The sequence below is a fragment of the Rhinatrema bivittatum genome, chromosome 8 (genome assembly GCF_901001135.1).
Source record: "Rhinatrema bivittatum chromosome 8, aRhiBiv1.1, whole genome shotgun sequence".
NCBI lineage: Eukaryota > Metazoa > Chordata > Amphibia > Gymnophiona > Rhinatrematidae > Rhinatrema > Rhinatrema bivittatum.
The window spans coordinates 226,812,285-226,831,408 of record NC_042622.1 but is presented as its reverse complement, the minus strand read 5'-3'; the positions used below and the strand labels follow the sequence as shown (position 1 = coordinate 226,831,408).

The following is a 19,124-nucleotide window of genomic DNA, read 5'->3' as shown; positions in this document are numbered from 1 at the left end:
AAAAAATGTGAGTTTAATTGAATGATGTTCTGTTCATCAGCTGTTATGAAATATGTATTCTATTAGTATAGTTTTATTATTATGATTGATGTTATATTTCTTGATTATATTATTGTTTTATGAGGATTGATGGTATTTCTGTTTAATCATTGTTACACTGCATACATAGTCTGGCTTCTTGCAGTTTCTAGTTCGGCTTTTGTCTGCACATTTCTATTTATATTCTATGGTGCCTTTATTCTGTGTTTGATAAGGGTCTCTCTGTGTTCTGCATGTGTGACCAAAGTAAGGTATTCTGCTAGCATATGGTTTATAGCAGCCTGACTTGTTCTGTTTTCTTAATAGGAAGTGTATTGATGTTTTAGGACCTGGTTCAATATTTACAGTGTTGCCTTTTCTTTTTATAACTGTTTGTTTATTTAAACAAGAGCACAGCTCAACATGAGTAAGAGAAATCCAAGACAAGTGACAAGAACACAAAACACATGCACTCTCTCAAAAGAAATAATAGAACAGAAGAGAGAGAGAGAGAGCAAGAGTCTTTATAAGGCCTTCATATTGTCAACTATTTATACCACTATAGGAGGGCCAGCTAATAATTTGAAGTGAGGTTTTGGTGGTGGTTTAGGGTTTTGGGGCCAGTTTGACATGCAGAGAGGGATGTATGAACAGCACAGTACACCTCAGTGAAGATTTGATGTTATTTGGAGTGAGAAAAGTCACAAAGATGAGATTTCTACAATGTTCTCTCGCCCTAGCTTGATGGACTCTATAGCAGCTTACTATCAAGCTAGGGCGAGAGAACATTATAGAAATCTCATCTTTGTGAGACTTTCCTCACTCCAAATGACGTTAAATCTTCACCGAGGTGTATCGTGCTGTTCGTTCGTCCCACTCTGCATATCAAACTGGCCCCAAAACTCTAAACCACCACCAAAACCTCACCTCAAGTTCCTAGATGACCCTCCAAACTGGCCCCAAAACTCTAAACCACCACCAAAACCTCACCTCGAGTTCCTAGATGACCCTCCCATAGTGATATATATAGTTGAATAATGTGACAGCCTCCCCAGAGGCTCTCTCTCTTCTCTACTTCACTCCTCTCCTCTCCCTCTCCAAGTTGAGAAAGGGCCAAAATGCGATTTGCAATCTTTATGTCAGGAAAAAAGGTGTAGTTATTTCCGGCATTAAAAACATGCAATTGCATGCGTTATCCTATCGCACAGTGCAATATTGCCCCTCGTTTTTATTAATCCCGCCCAAACCCCTCCCTTGTGAAAAATTTGCATTCGCACAATGCGATAACGCATGCGTTATGGCGTTATCACAGGCATTAGTGCCATAACACATTTTGATGAATGACCCTGCAAGACTGTGAGCCCTCTGGGGGCAGAGAAATAACTACAGTACCTGAACGTAATCCGCTTTGGAGTGCCGAAAAGCGGAATATATATAAAAATAAATAAATAAATGAAATAAATCTGCCTCCAGCCTGTCTCACTTAGAGCTAACTGGAGGTCCATGTTCCACTGCGCAATACAAGCTAGAGGAGGATCCTGAGCAAGGGTGTTCTCCCCAAATGGCTTCATAAAGCTGGGAGCTGCGCCTTCTGGGCATGGCATCCTTAGGAAAACCTTCTCGAATAAAGATGGAGTAGCAGGTTCCCTTCTGATGACGTGGAAGATGCGTCAACAACCTCGTGTGGAAAAATCAGGGATTCTTCCCGCACCCTGCACTCAGAATGGGGGTCTGAAAGGTTTATTCTGTGGGCTGTCCCCGACCATAATTGTCCATCAAACTTTAGACCCACCATCCCCCAGTCCACCGCACCCCGACTATAAGTGTGTACAGATACGGACAGATTGCCGCTCAGTGGAGATAAAAGGAGGAACTGGTCCTGCAGCGGATCTAACCCTTGTATGGAACACCCTCCATATTTTTAACATATGAGAGACAAGATGTCCAAACTGGCAAGGAAGCAGGGGGCAGGGACAAAAGGCAGAAAAAAAATCACATTTTCTAGCCAACCGCAGCTCCAGTGAGTACCAGGGAGTAGCTAACATCCCAGTGAACCCAAACTATAGCTCCCTGCAACCAAGCAGCCCAATAATATATCTGCAAATTGGGAAGATCCATCCCGTCCCCCGCCCCTTGGTCTCCACAAGATGCGAAATTTAAACACAGATGCTAAATATGCCAGATACATTTAGAGAGTGCGCTGTTTACAAAAGGAGAGGGCTGGGGGGGGGGGGGATGTGATGGGGGTCTTTAAAATCATGAGAGGTCTAGAACGGGTAGATGTGAATCGGTTATTTACTCTTTCGGATAATAGAAAGACTAGGGGACACTCCATGAAGTTAGCATGTGGCACATTTAAAACTAATCGGAGAAAGTTCTTTTTCACTCAATGCACAATTAAACTCTGGAATTTGTTGCCAGATAATGTGGTTAGTGCAGTTAGTATAGCTGTGTTTAAAAAAGGATTGGATAAGTTCTTGGAGGAGAAGTCCATTACCTGCTATTAAGTTCACTTAGAGAATAGCCACTGCCATTAGCAATGGTAACAAGGAATAGACTTAGTTTTTGGGTACTTGCCAGGTTCTTATGGCCTGGATTGGCCACTGTTGGAAACAGGATGCTGGACTTGATGGACCCTTGGTCTGTCCCAGTATGGCATGTTCTTAAGTAACAGGAAGCATGCTGAAACATGTATATGAGATAAGGCAAAATAGCTATTCTTCCAGCTCAGGATATACACAGGTAAATTTTTAAAAGGAGTGCACATGCGCCCATTGGCACGTGAGCAGAGATAAGCTTAATCTTATATCTTGCATGCAAGTACACATGTATCATTTAAAATGATACGCATATGTGTGCAGCCTTTCCAAGCATATTTTAATAACAAACTCGCACACGAGAGAGACAGTCTGACACTCTATATGTCTCCACAGTAAGAGGGGCACTTTCAACTCAGGATGAGTTTTGGGGGAGTGTTACAAGGGTCTACAGACCCTTGCACCTTAGGCAGACCGATGTAACACCGCCCCCCACCCCAAAACTCACCCTGAGTTGAAATTACCCCTCTTTCAGTGGGAGATATATAGGGGCGGATTTTAAAAGGGTTACGCGTGTAACCCTTAAAAAAAACCCCTGTGGGCGCCAAGACTATTTTGCATAGGCTTGGCAGCGCACACAAGCCCCGGGACGCGCGAATACAGGGCCTTCACCCATGCACAAAATTAGTCAGGAATGCCAAATTTCTGCAAAACCAAAAAAAGAAAAGGCCATCTAATCTTGTCAAAGGCCTTTTCTGCATCTAGGGTGACCACCAGCCTTTCACTTTATCCCTCTTTGCTAAAGTTAATCATATACTCATAACCCAACCTGTAATTTTCTTAAATTTCACTGCAATGGTGACATATTGTGTTTCTTGTACAACTTATATGCCCACAAATAAAACATTTTTGAAGTGAAAGGTGGTGGTTTCATACACTGTTATGGCAGGAACCATCCAGGTTATACCATCCTTTGATATAATCATAAACTCACTAACCCTCCTCCTCTTATGTTGTCAAATGTGTGCCACATGCTGTGAAATTTGTGAAATGCTATTTTAATATATAACCTAAGTTAACTTATTGTGCTTATACTGTGCCGTGCTAGGCTTTATGTTCAACCGATCACCAGGTAAACCACTACTTAGCTGAAGATTATGGCGTCTTCCACTTGGGACACGGACATATTATTACATAAATGACAGTATCAGTTAGACAATCTGTGTCATATTTCCGCCTTTCAGTGAACCCCGTAACTGGGTCCGTCCAAGTTGTGCCTTCAATTGTATGGTCACATACAGTGCACCGACCGCACTGTATTACCGATTGTTTTTCAAATTCTGTGGTGGTTGAAAAAAATACGTTGTATACGAAAAAACTGAGAAACAGGTAAACCTCTTTTAAAGGACGTAGGATGATGACTTTCATATCTCAATAAATTATTCCTATCTGTGTCCTTTGTGTTAACCATAGTCAAAATTGTGTTGTTATTCAATTTTTCTCATACATCCAAATATGATACCTGTTCACGACTACAACAGTATGTGAACTTCAGATGTTTATCCAAAGTATTAATCCATTCCACAAAACGATGTCCACAAAACGATGTCCACAAAAGATAATCCATTGTGTAATACTTGTTGCTGATTTTGTGCCTACCACGGTTCATGATCCTTTTGAAAGCAGAATAGCCATTTATAGATTTATTAGGAAACTCAACTTGAAGCTGATTTTCCAATACAACAGCAATCGGGAGGCGGACATGTCTATGGTTAAACATGCATCAAAGTGGAATCAACCAGGCCCAGTAGATACATACGTTAAGACATTTTTAAACCTGGTAATTTATTTATTTATTTATTTTTGGTTTTTATATACCGGAAGTTCCTGTATACAATACATATCACTCCGGTTCACATTTAACAGAAATAACTATCGCCGGGGAGGCGGTTTACATGGAACATATCGAATATAATGAACGGATAATCTAATGAACGGATAATGAAAGACATTCAATAATTGGAACAAAAAAGATTTTTTGGATAATATAATGAACGGATAATATAATGAACGGATAATATAATGAACAGATAACGGATAACGGATAACGGATAATATAATGAACGGATAATATAATGAACGGATAATGAAAGACATTCAATAATTGGAACAAAAAAGATTTTTTGGACATCACAATTTGACATTCAACCAAAGGGAGGCGTTAGTAGCACTAGGAAAAATGGATCAGCTGATCATAAAGCCTGCGGACAAAGGGGGAGCCATTGTGCTCCAAGATTGGGTAAAATATGAAATGTCTATGTTAGATCATTTAGCCCAGGAGGGCTATTATAGTGTTATACAACATGATCCAACACAGGAGTTGCAAGAACATATCAAACGGGAGGTAGAAATGGTACCATTTTTGATGGCTAAAGAGAAAGCCTTTTTGATACAAAAATATTCTCGCACACCAGTGATATATTCCCTTCCAAAAATTCATAAGAGGCTTCAGGATCCCCCTATTAGATCCATAATTTCATTGAATGGGTCGGTATTAGAACCATTAGCAATTTTTGTAGATCGATTTCTACAACCTTTAGTTGTACAGAAACCATCACATTTAAAGGATACTATACATTTTCTTAACAAATTATCTGAGGTTCAGGTGGTGGAGGGGTTCACTCTGTTAGTAACTATGGATATTCAATCCTTGTATACGCAAATCCCACAATGAGCAGCGTTGAACATAGTAATTCAGGAAATAGCTAACTCGACTGGTCCCCAAAGAGTGCCAAAAGATTTCATAATAACACTAACAGAGATGATTTTGTTCAATAATTACTTCAAGTTTAAGTATGTTATATATCATCAAGATGATGGAATCCCCATGGGATCCTTATTGGCGCCATCAGTCGCCAACTTATACGTATCTGATTTTGAACAGAAAATAATCTACACGTCTGAATGGATGACATGTGTGGACCAATGGTCAGGTATATAGATGATATATTCCTTATTTGGAGAGGGTCAGAGGAAGAACTACATTGTTTTGTGGAATGGATTAATACTTTGGATAAACATCTGATGTTCACATACTGTTATAATCGTGAACAGGTATCATATTTGGATGTACAAGTAAAATTGAATAATAACACAATTTTGACTACAGTTAACACAAAGGACACAGATAGGAATAATTTATTGAGATATGAAAGTCATCATCCTACATCCTTTAAAAGAGGTTTACCAGTTTCTCAGTTTTTTCGTATATGGTTTGTTCAACCACCACAGAATTTGAAAAACAATCGGTAATACTTAGTCAAAAATTCCTCACCAGGGGATATCCAAAAAAGGCCGTTAGACAGGCCTATAAGTGAGCAAATACAGTGACCAGAGTTCATTTTACAATATAAAACACAAAAGGCACGTGACCGGATGGTGTGTGTGTGTTGCCTCACAGCACATCTACAGGAGTGATCATAGCTTCAATCAAAAAGCATTGGCACATATTGGCTCTACATGAGACATTCCAGGAGGTATCATTAATAGCCATCAGGAGGGAACATAACATCAGGGACAGCTGGTCCATTCCTGGTTGAGGGATTTTGTTCCTACCAGAGAGGGAACTCATAGACGGTGCGGTCGGTGCACTGTATGTGACCATAGAATTGAAGGTACAACCTGGATGGAGTACACTGTAAGGAGGAAATATGACACCAATTGTCTAACTGATACTGTCATTTATGTAATAATATGTCCGTGTCCCAAGGTATATGTTGGGCGTACCAGCAGAGTAGTAAAATTGAGAATTATGGAACATCGTTCACAATTACATACCTTGAATTTGACAGCTCCAATAGTGGCGCATTGCATTGAGTTTAAACACGCATTTGATCGATTACAATGGACGGTGATAGAGCATTTACTGACTGAAGAGGGAGATTTGTCAGTTAAATTAAACTATCGGGAGCAGTTTTGGATCCACAAGTTAAGATCGGAACAACCCTATGGGTTGAACAAGGAGCTCGATTGGATGCCTCTAATTTGAAAGACCATCGCTGATTGGTTCTCCATGAATGCCCAGGTGACTTTTAAACTCTAAAGGTGAAGGAGTTGGGAGTTAGACCGCCATTCACTACGCCAGAGAGGAGGCTTCCCAGCACATAACTTGAATTAAGGAAGAAGAAATGGCAATAGTATATGAACAACGGGTTGCAGGATACGGTAACCCCTGAAGAAAGATTTCATTCGAAACTTGCACAAGTCAGGTTCAGCGATTTATTCATGAATGAGTGGAGGAAGATGCCATAAACTTCAGCTAAGTAGTGGTTTATCTGGTAGTCAGTTGAACATAAAGCCAAGCACGGCACAGTATAAGCACAATAAGTTAACTTAGGTTATATATTAAAATAGCATTTCACAAATTTCACAGCATGTGTCACAAATTTGACAACATAAGAGGAGGAGGGTTGGTGAGTTTATGATTATATCAAAGGATGGTATAACCTGGATGGTTCCTGCCATAACAGTATATGAAACCACCACCTTTCACTTCAAAAATTTTTTATTTGTGGGCATATAAGTTGTACAAGAAACACAATATGTCACCATTGCAGTGAAATTTAAGAAAATTACAGGTTGTGTTTGTGAGTATATGATTGATGGTTTCAAAATTGAACCCATACCAATGATCTTTAAAACACTGGGTTTGTTACAAAGTTTTATATTAAACAATCTGCATGTATTAACTGTGGAAAGCCTTCCTTTGACAAAGCTAGTCTGATCCAGTTGAATCAAGTATTCCAACTCAGATTCCAGTCCGAGTTGAAGCACTTTAGCTAAGATTTTCACATCTGCATTCAGCAGAGATATTGGTCAGTAGGACCCTTCCCTCTCCTTGTTGTGTATGTATACAGTTGTAGCCTCCAGAAAATTCCTATCAATGTCAGGTGACTCCTGCAAAAAAGAAAATGTACCCCGTTTGTAAAAATCAAGAGGGAGCCCATCTGGGCCTGGGCACTTCCCATAGCTTTCAAAATCTCAGCCACCGTAATAGGGGCAGCCAGCCTAGCAATCTGCATATCCGAAAGCCCAGGGAAACAGGTCTTGCAAGGTGCGCGTTGAGCTCACCTAAGCTACATTCCTCCTTAGCAGAGGAAAGTGTCTCATTGAACTCCCTGAAGCCCTCCTTAATTTCAGAAAGCTGATGTGTCACCTTATCCTGTTTATCCTTTATACCACCAATATGAGTTTGCAGAGCTCTTTTCATTAGCGCTTGAACAAGTAAAGCCCCTGTTTTATCACCATGCTCATACATCTTTTGTCTAGCAAACTTGAAAGATTTTTCAATTCCACTGATCTGAAGGTACTGGAGCTCCTCCCTGCAGGCCTGCAATGTCTTATAAGTCCTAGGGGAACATGTTTCCTTATGCTTTGACTCTAAGCAGCGTAACTGGTCCTCCAAGGACCTTTCCCCGCAATGCTGTTCTCAGTGACGGTAACTTGCAAAGCCAATGAGTCTACCCCGTATCACAACCTTGAGTGTCTCCCAGAGTCCTATAGGGTTCTGAGTAGCTCCCTCATATATTTCTAGGATCTCCCTGATACTCCCAAACACCAGAGCACAAAATGACTCACTGCCCAGGAGGGACGTGTTAAGTCACCAGACTCTATCGCCCCCCCTGAGAAATATTCAAAGGTCCAGAACCGGATGATGGTCAGAAATATGACAATCCAGTATATTCAGTTGACCCATCACCTTTGGGAGACTGTAGAACACAGGAAGAAATCTATTCAGCTGTAAATATGATGCCTTGGAGAGCAGAAAGTATAATCTCTTCCTGATGGTTATTGTACCCTCCAGATATCAACCAGGTCCGGGCGCTGCATTAAAAATCTCAGACCCCTCTGCCAGTCCCCTTGAAGGTCCTCTGCCAGGTGACCTATCCATGACGGCATCTAGACACATTCCAATCGCTTCCCATGCCCATAGACGGAGCATTCAAGAGCCACAAAGCACCCTGTAGGATGTCAATGATTTAGAAACAGTCAGAGGGCGGGCTTTATGAATCAAAATGCACACTCGGCTGCTCTTGGTATTATATGAGGAGAAGAACTCCTGACCCACCCAATCTTGCCACAACTTACTGTGCTCGACATCTGACAAGTGAGTTTCCTGCAACAAAACCACCACGGTGCCCCGACTTTTCATAAAATCGAGGATCCTCTTCCTCTTTAGCGGGGTTTCTTTCTATGCCCCGTGCATTGAGATAGATAAAAGTAAGATTTCTATTAGCCAGTAGTACATACACAGAACATGTAGATTATTACCCTGTAGAGCTTTACAAGCCCCTTTCGCAACAAAATAACCTTAACCCAACCACCCCAATCCCACTCCGACCCCAATCTAATGACCAAAAGCAGCTGCGGGCAATAGGGAAAACCTCCCTTTTCCATGTATATTCTGACCCCCTCTCCCCCTTCACCTCCAAAGCTGCTACTCAGAATCCCACTCCTTCCTCCCTCCCATTGCACACAAATCTGCTGAGCAAAGGATTCCCTGGGGCCCAGCCTCTTCATAATTCTGCCATCCCACCCTCCTAACCTCCCATCCCTAACAGAGCATTATACAACCTCAATCCCTGTTTACCCCATCCCACTTCAACTGCCCCTTCCAGCAAAACCCTGAAATTGCATAGAGATACAGTCCACGAGGAGTGCTTGAAAACACCCCCAGAAAGGCCTGCGCTGCCTCAGTCCACACACACACACACACACGGCGCTGCAGCAATTGCCACATGAATCCAGGCGCCCCCTCTATCCTGTGCGTGAGCCTCGCTGCTGAATTGGGCAGGGGCGATAACTGCTCCCTTCAAATTCCTGCCAGCAGGAGCTGCAAATTCACATGGGCTCCACCACCCCATGCAGGCAGGAGCCCTGCCACTCCGACTCTTATCTGACAGAGCAACCAGACAAGGAAAAAGTCTACCCCCCCCCCCCCTCTTCCCCACCGCCATATCCCATCACTATCCACAGACCTCATTCTTTAACCTCAAACGGCCTCCCCCCATTATGTAATGACAAATACTGCCCATGCCCCCACGTTTGTGTAAAGGATGTATGAGAGCTGTGCTGAAGCTAGGCCCTTTTCAGCACCAGCAGCCCTCGTCTGCTGGAGGAACATCGAAGCCGCCTTCACATCACGGTACATCGAAGCAATCTCATTCTACTGAACCCAAAGGCAGGAAGAGTATAGAAGCACAAAGGCAATTCCCCTCTTCTGCAGTTCTTTCTTAATTTTGGAAAACCCTTGGTGCCCTTTTGTACGTCTACCGAGAAGTCCTGGAAAAAATATATATTCCCCTGCCCTGGAATGCAATTTTTTTTTCTTCCTCCTAACTCGCTTCCAAGATGCGCTTTTTATCACTGCAGTGATGCAATATTAATATCCTGACTCTTGGGCGCCCATCTGCTGCTGGGCCGGTGCTAAAGCTCTGTCGATTTTCAGCTGCATGCCCATTTTTTCCTGCAGCTCCAAAGTCTCCGGGTCAGCTCCCTCCACCCTCTCTGGGGGGGCCCACCATGCGCAGATTATTGCGCCAACCCCAGTTTTCAATGTCGTCTACTTCTCACCCGTGCTTTAGAGCACCTAGATGCCTCGTGGCAGTGAGACAGCTCCATGTCTTCCACAGGCTCGATCATGTTGTCCAGCCTTACGTTTGTTTCACCGACAGTGGAGACCCAACTGGCTAACCCGGTCCCCCTACTGACTCCAGCTTCAGTTCCAGGCTGGTGTAGATGTCATCTCCCAGCTGCTGCACGATCACTTGTGTGGCTTCCAGCATTTCACTAGGCAAAAGGGCCTCAGCTGAGGCCTCATCTTCAGATGCATATCCCCCTGGGGCAGGAACTTTCCTACTCGATCTCTTCGGCCGCAGTGCTTGCTCTCACCAGAGCATAAGAAGAGACTTCTTGGACCCTTTATTTGCTATTTCCAAGTAAGAAGAAGATGGCAAGGAGACAAAAAAATATTAAATATATGGGGTTCGAGGCTGGAACTAATCAGGCGAGCTGTCATCCACCACTAGTGCATCATATGCCCACCCCCACAGTATTGCCTTTTCCTAGGCAGAGTTGTTACTATTTGAGTGCTGGCATTTAGTGCTGTTTTAGTATGGGAGGTTTACTATATTGTAATTGCACCAAGCCCATATTGAACACACTACAATAGGCTTTAATACCATATGGGTTCCAAGTGTCTTTAATGCAGGATTTTCTGGTTGGCACCACAGCAGTGCATGTAAAAATAATATACATGTTGTTGTGATATTTTTACCTTAGAAGAATATGCATGCCCTTTTTCATGTAAAATCAGTCATTATAAATGCATAATTTTTTAATTGTGTTTGGTGAGGACTGGAAGGAGAGGGCGCAAGGCTTTAAGATTCGCCTAGGCCACCTAATACTCTTGCACCGACCTGAAGAGAGTCCACCACACATAGACCCCCACCATTCACCCATCTCCCACATCTCCAGGGGGCCAAATGCTGGGGAACCATGTGTTCTGGGTTCAGGCCGCACACACGCACCACATACAGAATATACCAAGGGGCTTGCCTGTACTCCCACAGGCCTACCTCAGGGCTAATTCTCAGGAAAGAAGGAGAAACTTCAGGGCCTCTCCGATACATAAAGAAACATGCACACAATACACTGAGTCAGTCAACCAGGATCCAGGGTATTAGATGGTAAGTTTATTTGAGCACTTACTAAGCAAGAGGATAATAACACAAATAGTAAACAACAGCAAGCACTAGAGAGGTGGTTCCAAGCAAATAATAATCATAATAACTAGACAAGTATTACAAGATACATATAAAGATAGCAAATCTTACGTTCCCAATGACAGATGAAATGGGTCCAAGAAAATCCGTTCAGCTCCGGAAATCTGAAATAAGTAACAGGCGAACGTTGCCATCCTCACAGCTCTGCTTACTTTTATCCTAACTTGCTTGAAGCAGGAGCGGAGTCCCCCCCTCCCTCCTAATGTCTTTATCACAATCCAGCACATCTGCCTGGTACAATCTGGTGTTTACTGCCACCCCCCGGTTACTCTCAGGTTTCCGGTCCGTCCTTGGGCTGACAGTTCTCATGGTTCCGGCACATAAGCATTTTTAGTATCTACGTCGCCTTTGGAAAAATAATAAAACTTTTAGCTCCCAGAGACACCTAGAGAGGACTCTCTTAAAAATAACAGCATTTGCAACAGGGTGGTTATAGACATCGTCCTTCCCTGCGGTCTTTCTTTTACCCGAGAGATCTTTCACCAACTGAGGATGGCCAATTGTGGCCAGCAATTAGACAAACCCCCAACACCACGGGAGACAGCAGTTGTAGGGACCTTGAGTGTGGTTGCCAGCTTCCCAGAAATATTATCACGGACCCCCTACCTTCCACTCCTCTGGAAACTCTGACCCCCCCTTCTGCGGCATCACTGAAAGAGCCAGGCTCCAAGGGGACCTGTGGAGAGGAGGGGAGGGAGGCGCCATCTTATCCCTCGCCTCAGGCAGCAGATTGCCTTGAGCCATCCCTGTCTGGAGGGCGTTTGCTAAGTGCCAGGCCCTTCTTTTTCTGTTCAGTACACATTGCGTAGAGATAAGGGAAAGAGGAAATGCTGTTACATCTTTTGCGAAGCAAGAATCCTCGCATTAAGATCGGTCAGTACACCGACTAAATCATACTCGTTTTTTATATGCAATCCTCTGACGGTCCTGCCCCCCCCCCCCCCCCCAAGCCTCTTCCTGACAGAGGGTTCGTTATCCCGTTTGTAGGAAGGCTTCTGGAGCCCAGCTTTTGCGCAGGAACGGAGGAACACAAAACAATTTTAAGTGATGCGCTGAGCGGGGGATGCGTGCTTGCCATGTTCTCTGATTTATCTGTGCAATAAGAGTCAACGAGTGGCCACAGGGTGAGCAGCAGCTCCAGGCAAAATCCTCTGCTAAACTGATAAGGTTACCGCTGATTGCATCTGTCAAGGTAATTCCTGACGGAGCGGAGCAGGCCGGTGGGGCCTGCAGGTTTAGGCAGCCCCCTCAGCATGGCACTTGTCAAGCACCACCCTCCCTACTTCGCCCTGCAGCTTATTTTTCTCACTAGGGGCCTTCTAGCATTTATTTTAAATGTTCTGCAGAGATTCTGGAATTAAAAGGTGCATAATATATTCTGAAGCACCATTAGAGAGATGAACAGCATGGCGAGCCACTGCCAACCAGAGAACTACTGCTATAAAGACATTTGTGACAGTTGCATTACACATTAATAGCTATGTCAGAGGCAAACGGTAATAGTTTCAGGTTTGCTGACAATGTGCATTTTACTTAAACGCGCCTCCAGAAGGTCTGTTAGAAATAAGCAGGGTTGTGGGAGGGAGGGGGTAATGCAACTGCCCCCCACTGGAAGTAACTGTTCTGCCTCCATGTGCCGAGCTGCAGTCTGGCCTTAGTCACGGTGCAGATAGATCTCGGAGAAACACGGTCTCCCCCAGGCATGCATGGAAGATTTACAGGCACAGGACAAAGGTAATCATAGTACTGCAGCTGCAATCAATAAGAATAAACATTTTAAAGCTGTAATAATTCCCCAACAGATGCCCATTAAGCAGAATTGAAAACAGCAAAATCAATTCATTTGGATTGCCAGCAAAGATGGCCATGGATGTGAAACACGATGAGCGGGGGAAGGGAGAGGCCGGGGACCTGATATCTTCCCGGCCGATGTAAAGGCAGAAAAAAAAGTTCCGGCAGAAAACTCCAAAACTTGGCCGCAAATTCCAGAAACTGGTGGCCCCAGTAAAACTGAATCTAAAGCCTGTGACTTCTAGGACTGGAAGTCTCAGGGACAGAGTGTGTCCCCTTCAGGACTGGAGGGCTCAGGGATGGACCCAGCTCTGTATTTTTAACAGTCTCTCTCCCCCCACTGTCTTTTGCCTCCTGCCTGCCCCAGGCGGGTCCCTGCTCGTCTGTTTGCGCTGGTGCTTCGGGTGCGTCAGGGCGGCGGTAGCATCCGATGACACCAGGACAGCAGCACCCCCAACCTACTCCTTTCTAGCGGGCTGATACAGTAAGGGGCGGTAGAAAGAGGTGCGTTAGTGCCCGGCGCACCCATGTTTGCCGCACGCACAGTTCAGATCACCTACCACTCGATACTGTATTTAAATCGCATGCAAATGCAAGCCGCGTCCAACGCGCGTCCATGAAGCTCAATCCATTTTACTGTATAGGCACTATACAGCCGCCTATACAGTATCCTGGGTGCGCTGGTACCTGTCATTTCAAATGATGTTTGAAATGACAGGTACCAGGAAGTGGATGGTTCTCCTACAGACCCCTTCGGACAGACAAGAGAGACGAAATTTCACAGTCCCAAACCAAACCAACCCAATCCAATCCAATCCAAGCCATGCCCCAGCAGAGAGAGACGAAATTTCACAGTCCCAAGCCAAACCAACCCAATTCAATCCAATCCAAGCCAAGCCATGCCCCAGCAGAGAGAGACGAAATTTCACAGTCCCAAACCAAACCAACCCAATCCAATCCAAGCCAAGCCATGCCCCAGCAGAGAGAGACGAAATTTCACAGTCCCAAACTTTCCCCCAGCCCCCGCTCACCTGCCCTGGCCGCGGCAGCCCCCAGCAGCAGCAGTAGAAGGGCGTCGAGAGAGAGCGGCTTCAGCAGCCCCGCCGGCGAAGGATGAATATGTGCACGCCTGTAGGTCCAATATGGGCACTCAAGGCAGCGAAGGCGCATGTGCACACACCGTGACCTCCGACGTCCAGCCGGTCATGGTGTGTGCGCATGCGCCTTCGCTGCCTTGAGCACCCATATTGGACCTACAGGCGTGCACATATTCATCCTTCGCCGACGGGGCTGCTGAAGCCGCTCTCTCTCGACGCCCTTCTACTGCTGCTGCTGGGGGCTTGCGTGGCCGCGGCCAGGGCAGGTGAGCGGGGGCTGGGGGAAAGTTTGGGACTGTGAAATTTCGTCTCTCTCTGCTGGGGCTTGGATTGGGTTGGGTTGGTTTGGTTTGGGACTGGGCGGCTAAGTGCAAGAAGCATTTTTTTTCTGTGGATTGGGTTGGTTTGGGACTGGGCGGCTAAGTTCACCACACTAACGCCAGTGTCAGGGTAGGCAATAAATTAGCAGGTTAAAGACGCGGCAAGATAGCAGGTTAAAAAGGCGATAGTCGGGGCACACTTTACTGTATGGTAGGGAATAGCTAATCGGATCGTTTACATACATATACATGCCACGGGCGGAAAGGGATACACGTCAAGTTAAAGAAGCGGTAAGGATCGGTAAAAACAGATAGTGAATCGCGAGTTAGACTTACGCAGCCAAATTGTGAGTACACAGCGGGTTAGAAACGGGGTAACTGCAGCTGCGCTTTACTGTATCGGCCTGTAGGACAGAGGGAACAGCTAAATATAGGAGAAGCTCTCAAAACCCTTCAGAGACAACAAGAAAGAAATAGAATTATAAGGAAAATAAAAGACAGTGACCGTTTTATTTCCTCTGTTGACTGAATCCTCAAAGAAATAGTTTTGGTAGTTCTTTTGCTGTAAAATTGTATTAGAATGTTAATTAAAAAAAATAATACCTCCTTAAGATATGTACGTTAGGGCGCAGTAAAGGGTTTGAGCTGGGCTCTCCTGCGTGCGATGTAAATGATGTGGTCTGTAATAAAAAGGCATGCACCCCTTCCCTACCCTGCACGTGTTGGAAATGCTCCTCTTGCCTTCCTACGGCAGCAATATCTTTAAACTTTCACAAGCCACAGGGAAAAAAAAGAGAGCTGCTACTTCCTCTTTCACGTTCGCTTGGTTCAAAACGTTCTCCCTGTTTCTTGTCTTCCCACAGGCCTAGAAGACAGAGGCGAGGCGGTGCACGTGAACATGGTGCGGCACCAGCCAGTACAGGCTGCCCTGGCAGACGCCGTGGCTCTGCCCTGCCTGTTCCTACTGCACCCTTCCTCCTCCAATGGCTCCCCGGACCCCCCACGCATCAAGTGGAGCAAACTCCAGACCCAGCCGCCGTCGGGACTGAGGGAGGCGGTGCCCATCCTGGTGGCCAAGGACAACATCCTGAAGGTGGCGAGGGGGTACGAGGGCCGGGTGGCCCTCCCTGGTTACTCCCAGGACCGATATAATGCCACCCTGGAGATTACGGGCGTGCGCTACAGTGACGCGGGCATCTACCGCTGTGAAGTGGTGGTGGGCATGGACGACGAGCAGGAAACGGTGCCGCTGGAGGTTGCAGGTAAATGAGGCAAGCTGTCCTCGAGGGGAAATTGGCAGGTAGGGAAAAGGGAAGTCAAGGGGGTAAGAGGAATGGGCGTAGGAATCTGAAATATCCGGGTCTCTCCTCTGCCATGTGTTACGTTAGGGAAGTCACATTAGCTCTGTGCCTCTGTTTACACACGTGTAATTGGGTCATAACAGTAGAGTCCACCAACTCAGGCCACCAGGTACTAAGGTCATGTGGTTTTGTTTTTTTTTAACATTTAGTATCTTGGTAATATTTTTTTTTTTTATTTCAGTGCACAAATTGTAGGATCTCATCCCTGGCATCTCAGTGCACAAGCCTCGATGCCCCTTCTCCTATATTGTCCTGGCACCTAAACAAATGTATCTGGGATATCTACCCCAGAGCCGACTGCACACACAGAGCCGCTGAGCTGATTCCCTATGGGCTTTCTGGGATTCACCCATTTTACGTCCCCTTCTCACCTTGCATTAGTCCAGTCACTGCTACAATAGTCCTCGGCTTTTGGGAGAGGGGAGGCGGCAATGTGCCAGGGCTTCATTTGGAACTCTGCAATCACAGGCCCTGAATCTGGCCACTAGGTGTCACCTTTGCCCCCTATCCCCCTGATCTCTGACTACGGCTCACTCCCAGCAGAGGCTGGGAATGCTACCTGTGCAGCCAAACTGAGGGTGGGAGGTGGGGAGCGAAAGACCCCGAACTTGGAATCAAACCCAAGTCCCTCCAAGTGGCAGAGCTGGGCCTACCTCTCACCCTTTCTCTCTCCTCTCTTGCTTCCTCTCCCTGTCTCGCGTTCTCTGCACCGTTGCCAGCTGTTCACTCTCATTCTTACCTCTCCTCTGCTTTTTTTTTTTCATATTTTTAATTTATTTTTCTTGCTCTGATGCTACAGAGCTGCTACAGCCTCAGATCTCTCCTGGGGCATTGGCAAACCAAGCCTCCCACTCCAAGCAGGCCTTCCTCTGCCAGCTACATCTACAGCTCTTGGGAAATTAAAAAAATAAAATAAAAAACAACAACAAAATAAGTAAAAAAAAAAAAATTCCTGCAATTTTGGCACTGCTGCCTGGTGTGCCAGCAGAGATAAATCCATCACAAGTAATCACCCTCCTCCTTTCTTACTTACCCCTTTCAACAGCTGGCGTCTTCCTGCCTCTAGCGCTCTTCCAGATTAACGTGCTACTGTTTCAGGCACCCCGGCCATGCTTTCTCTGTTTTAATTAATACTGAAGACGTTTGCTCATTTCCGGAGCTTGGAACTCATTGGGGAAAAGGGGGAAAATGCCTGCGGAGCTGAAGCAAAGTTGGAGGATTGTTCCCCTAGGTGGTGTGGCCAAGACCACATTTCTGCAGGCCAAGGAGAATGTATCCAGAGGGGGCTTCCTAGCCGAGCATTTCTCCATTGTGTTTTGCCTCCTTGCTGTTGAGATTTATTTGTAAAATGTCTCTCAGCAGGCCAGCCCGGTGGTTAAGCGCTGAGTGCTGTGCACTGCCACACAGGCAAGCCAGGCAGGGTTCAGCTCCTGGCTTGGGTTTTCTGCTCTCTGGGCGAGCCAGGACTGGGTGGGGGGCAGACCTCATACATGGCAACTGATGGCTGGATCTAGGGTCCATGATTGCAGGGTTCTGGAAGGAGCTCCCGTGCTTGGCCCTTGGCTGAGGACTGTTGTTTTAATGACTGGGCCGAGTGAGCTGGAAGGGGAGCACCTCACTTCCTTCCTCCTCCCCCCCCCCTCCCCCAAGGTATTTGTGAATGAAGGCTCATGGCACCATAGCCCAACAAAGACTGGCTCTGACTGAGCTGGAAGCCTGAGAGAGGAACAGGAGGAAACTGCTGGACCTAAATAAAATGTCTTGATTTTGGCTTCGTTGGTCTAATTTTTTTTCTCCCAACCTGGGAGCCTCTTGTAGGGATTCCAGATGGCTCCGGGTCACCAACGACCTTCCTAAACCTGTCCTGGTGTTCTTCCTGTTGGTTACAGAGAATGGTAGTTCAGGTATCTCTAAGGCCAGCAGCATTGCAAGTACAGAGAAGCAGCTGGGGGTAATGGCAGAACTGGTTCAGCTGCTCCCCGAGGTCACGGCGTCTTTTGTTGACCCCTCTAGACACAGCCCCATCGTACATCTCAGAAGGTCCTTTCTCTCAGTTTGGCGATGTCCCTCCTAGGCTTTGCACAGCTAAGATTTGAACCAAGTTGGGTCCAATATGAGTGAGCTGTGTACAAAAAGATGCACTTTGCAGTCTTCCAGGAGACATGAGAGATATCCCAGCTGTCCTTGGTACACTGTGGTCCCATTTTACAAGGTCCTTCTGTAGTGTTTCACAGGACTTCATTAACAATAATAGAGCAATACAATGTCTATATTTCAACCAGGAATTTAGAACATCTGAAGGTATCTAATATCAATGAGCCCATAAAGAAGCAAGTTTAAGTGCCTATTTCAGGTTTTGGCAGCCTCCCAGTTTATCTTGCTTGAAGGCTTTCTCCATTATTTCTCACATTTTAAAGACATCCTCCCACCATCCTCCCCCATCCTCTCTATTCCCCCCCCCCCCCCCCAGACATAAAATAACAGCAGGATCATTAATACTGAAACTACAGGAGCCCTGTTCAAAGCATGAACAAGAATATTATACTTGTCTTAGACTCTGTTGGGAAATGGTAGAAGGCTTATTGGCTTCTGTGCTTATCCCGCATTTTACCCCTCAGCCCCCCACAGCTAAGGATCCTCTGTGCTTACTCCACTGGGAGACCATTCCATGCCTAATCCACCCTTTTCTGTGAAGAAATATTTCCCTATTCCTGAGTCTGCCCTCCTTTGAGCCTCATACTATGATCTACATTGAAACATCCATACAACTTTGCCACAGACCGATATTCAATACCAAGAGCACACATTTCCTTGAAACTAATAAAGTGTCAGCAAGTCCAGAGAGCAAGGTGGCCCATCTCCACCCGGGCTTCCTATGCTTCACTGTTTGGTTTCTGCAGCCTTTCAAACAAAGGGTCAATCGGGTGTTTCTGTGTTTCTGAAACCCCTGACCAGTCTAACTTTGGACATGCTACTACCTGAAATATAAGTGGAGCTCATAGTCGGCTTTCCTCAGTAATGCATTCTTGACTGGTAAGAGCAGGCCATGTTCATTTTATCGAATGCAGGCTAGCCAGCCCCGTCTTTTGTCCTAGAAGGATTACAAATGTTTGACACTAAGCAGGACCCAGACTTCCTCTTTCTCGATTTTCCAGTT

At 45.6% G+C, this 19,124-nt stretch overlaps 1 protein-coding gene across 1 annotated transcript in view; it reads left to right on the top strand.

Annotated features, from left to right (window-relative positions):
• The window catches only part of NCAN (neurocan), a 143,234-nt gene that overhangs the window by 28,690 nt on the left and 95,420 nt on the right, over positions 1–19,124 (top strand). The window contains exon 2 of the mRNA XM_029613553.1: positions 15,470–15,868. Coding sequence (XP_029469413.1) covers positions 15,470–15,868 — 399 coding nt within the window. The remainder of the gene's footprint in view (positions 1–15,469; positions 15,869–19,124) is intronic.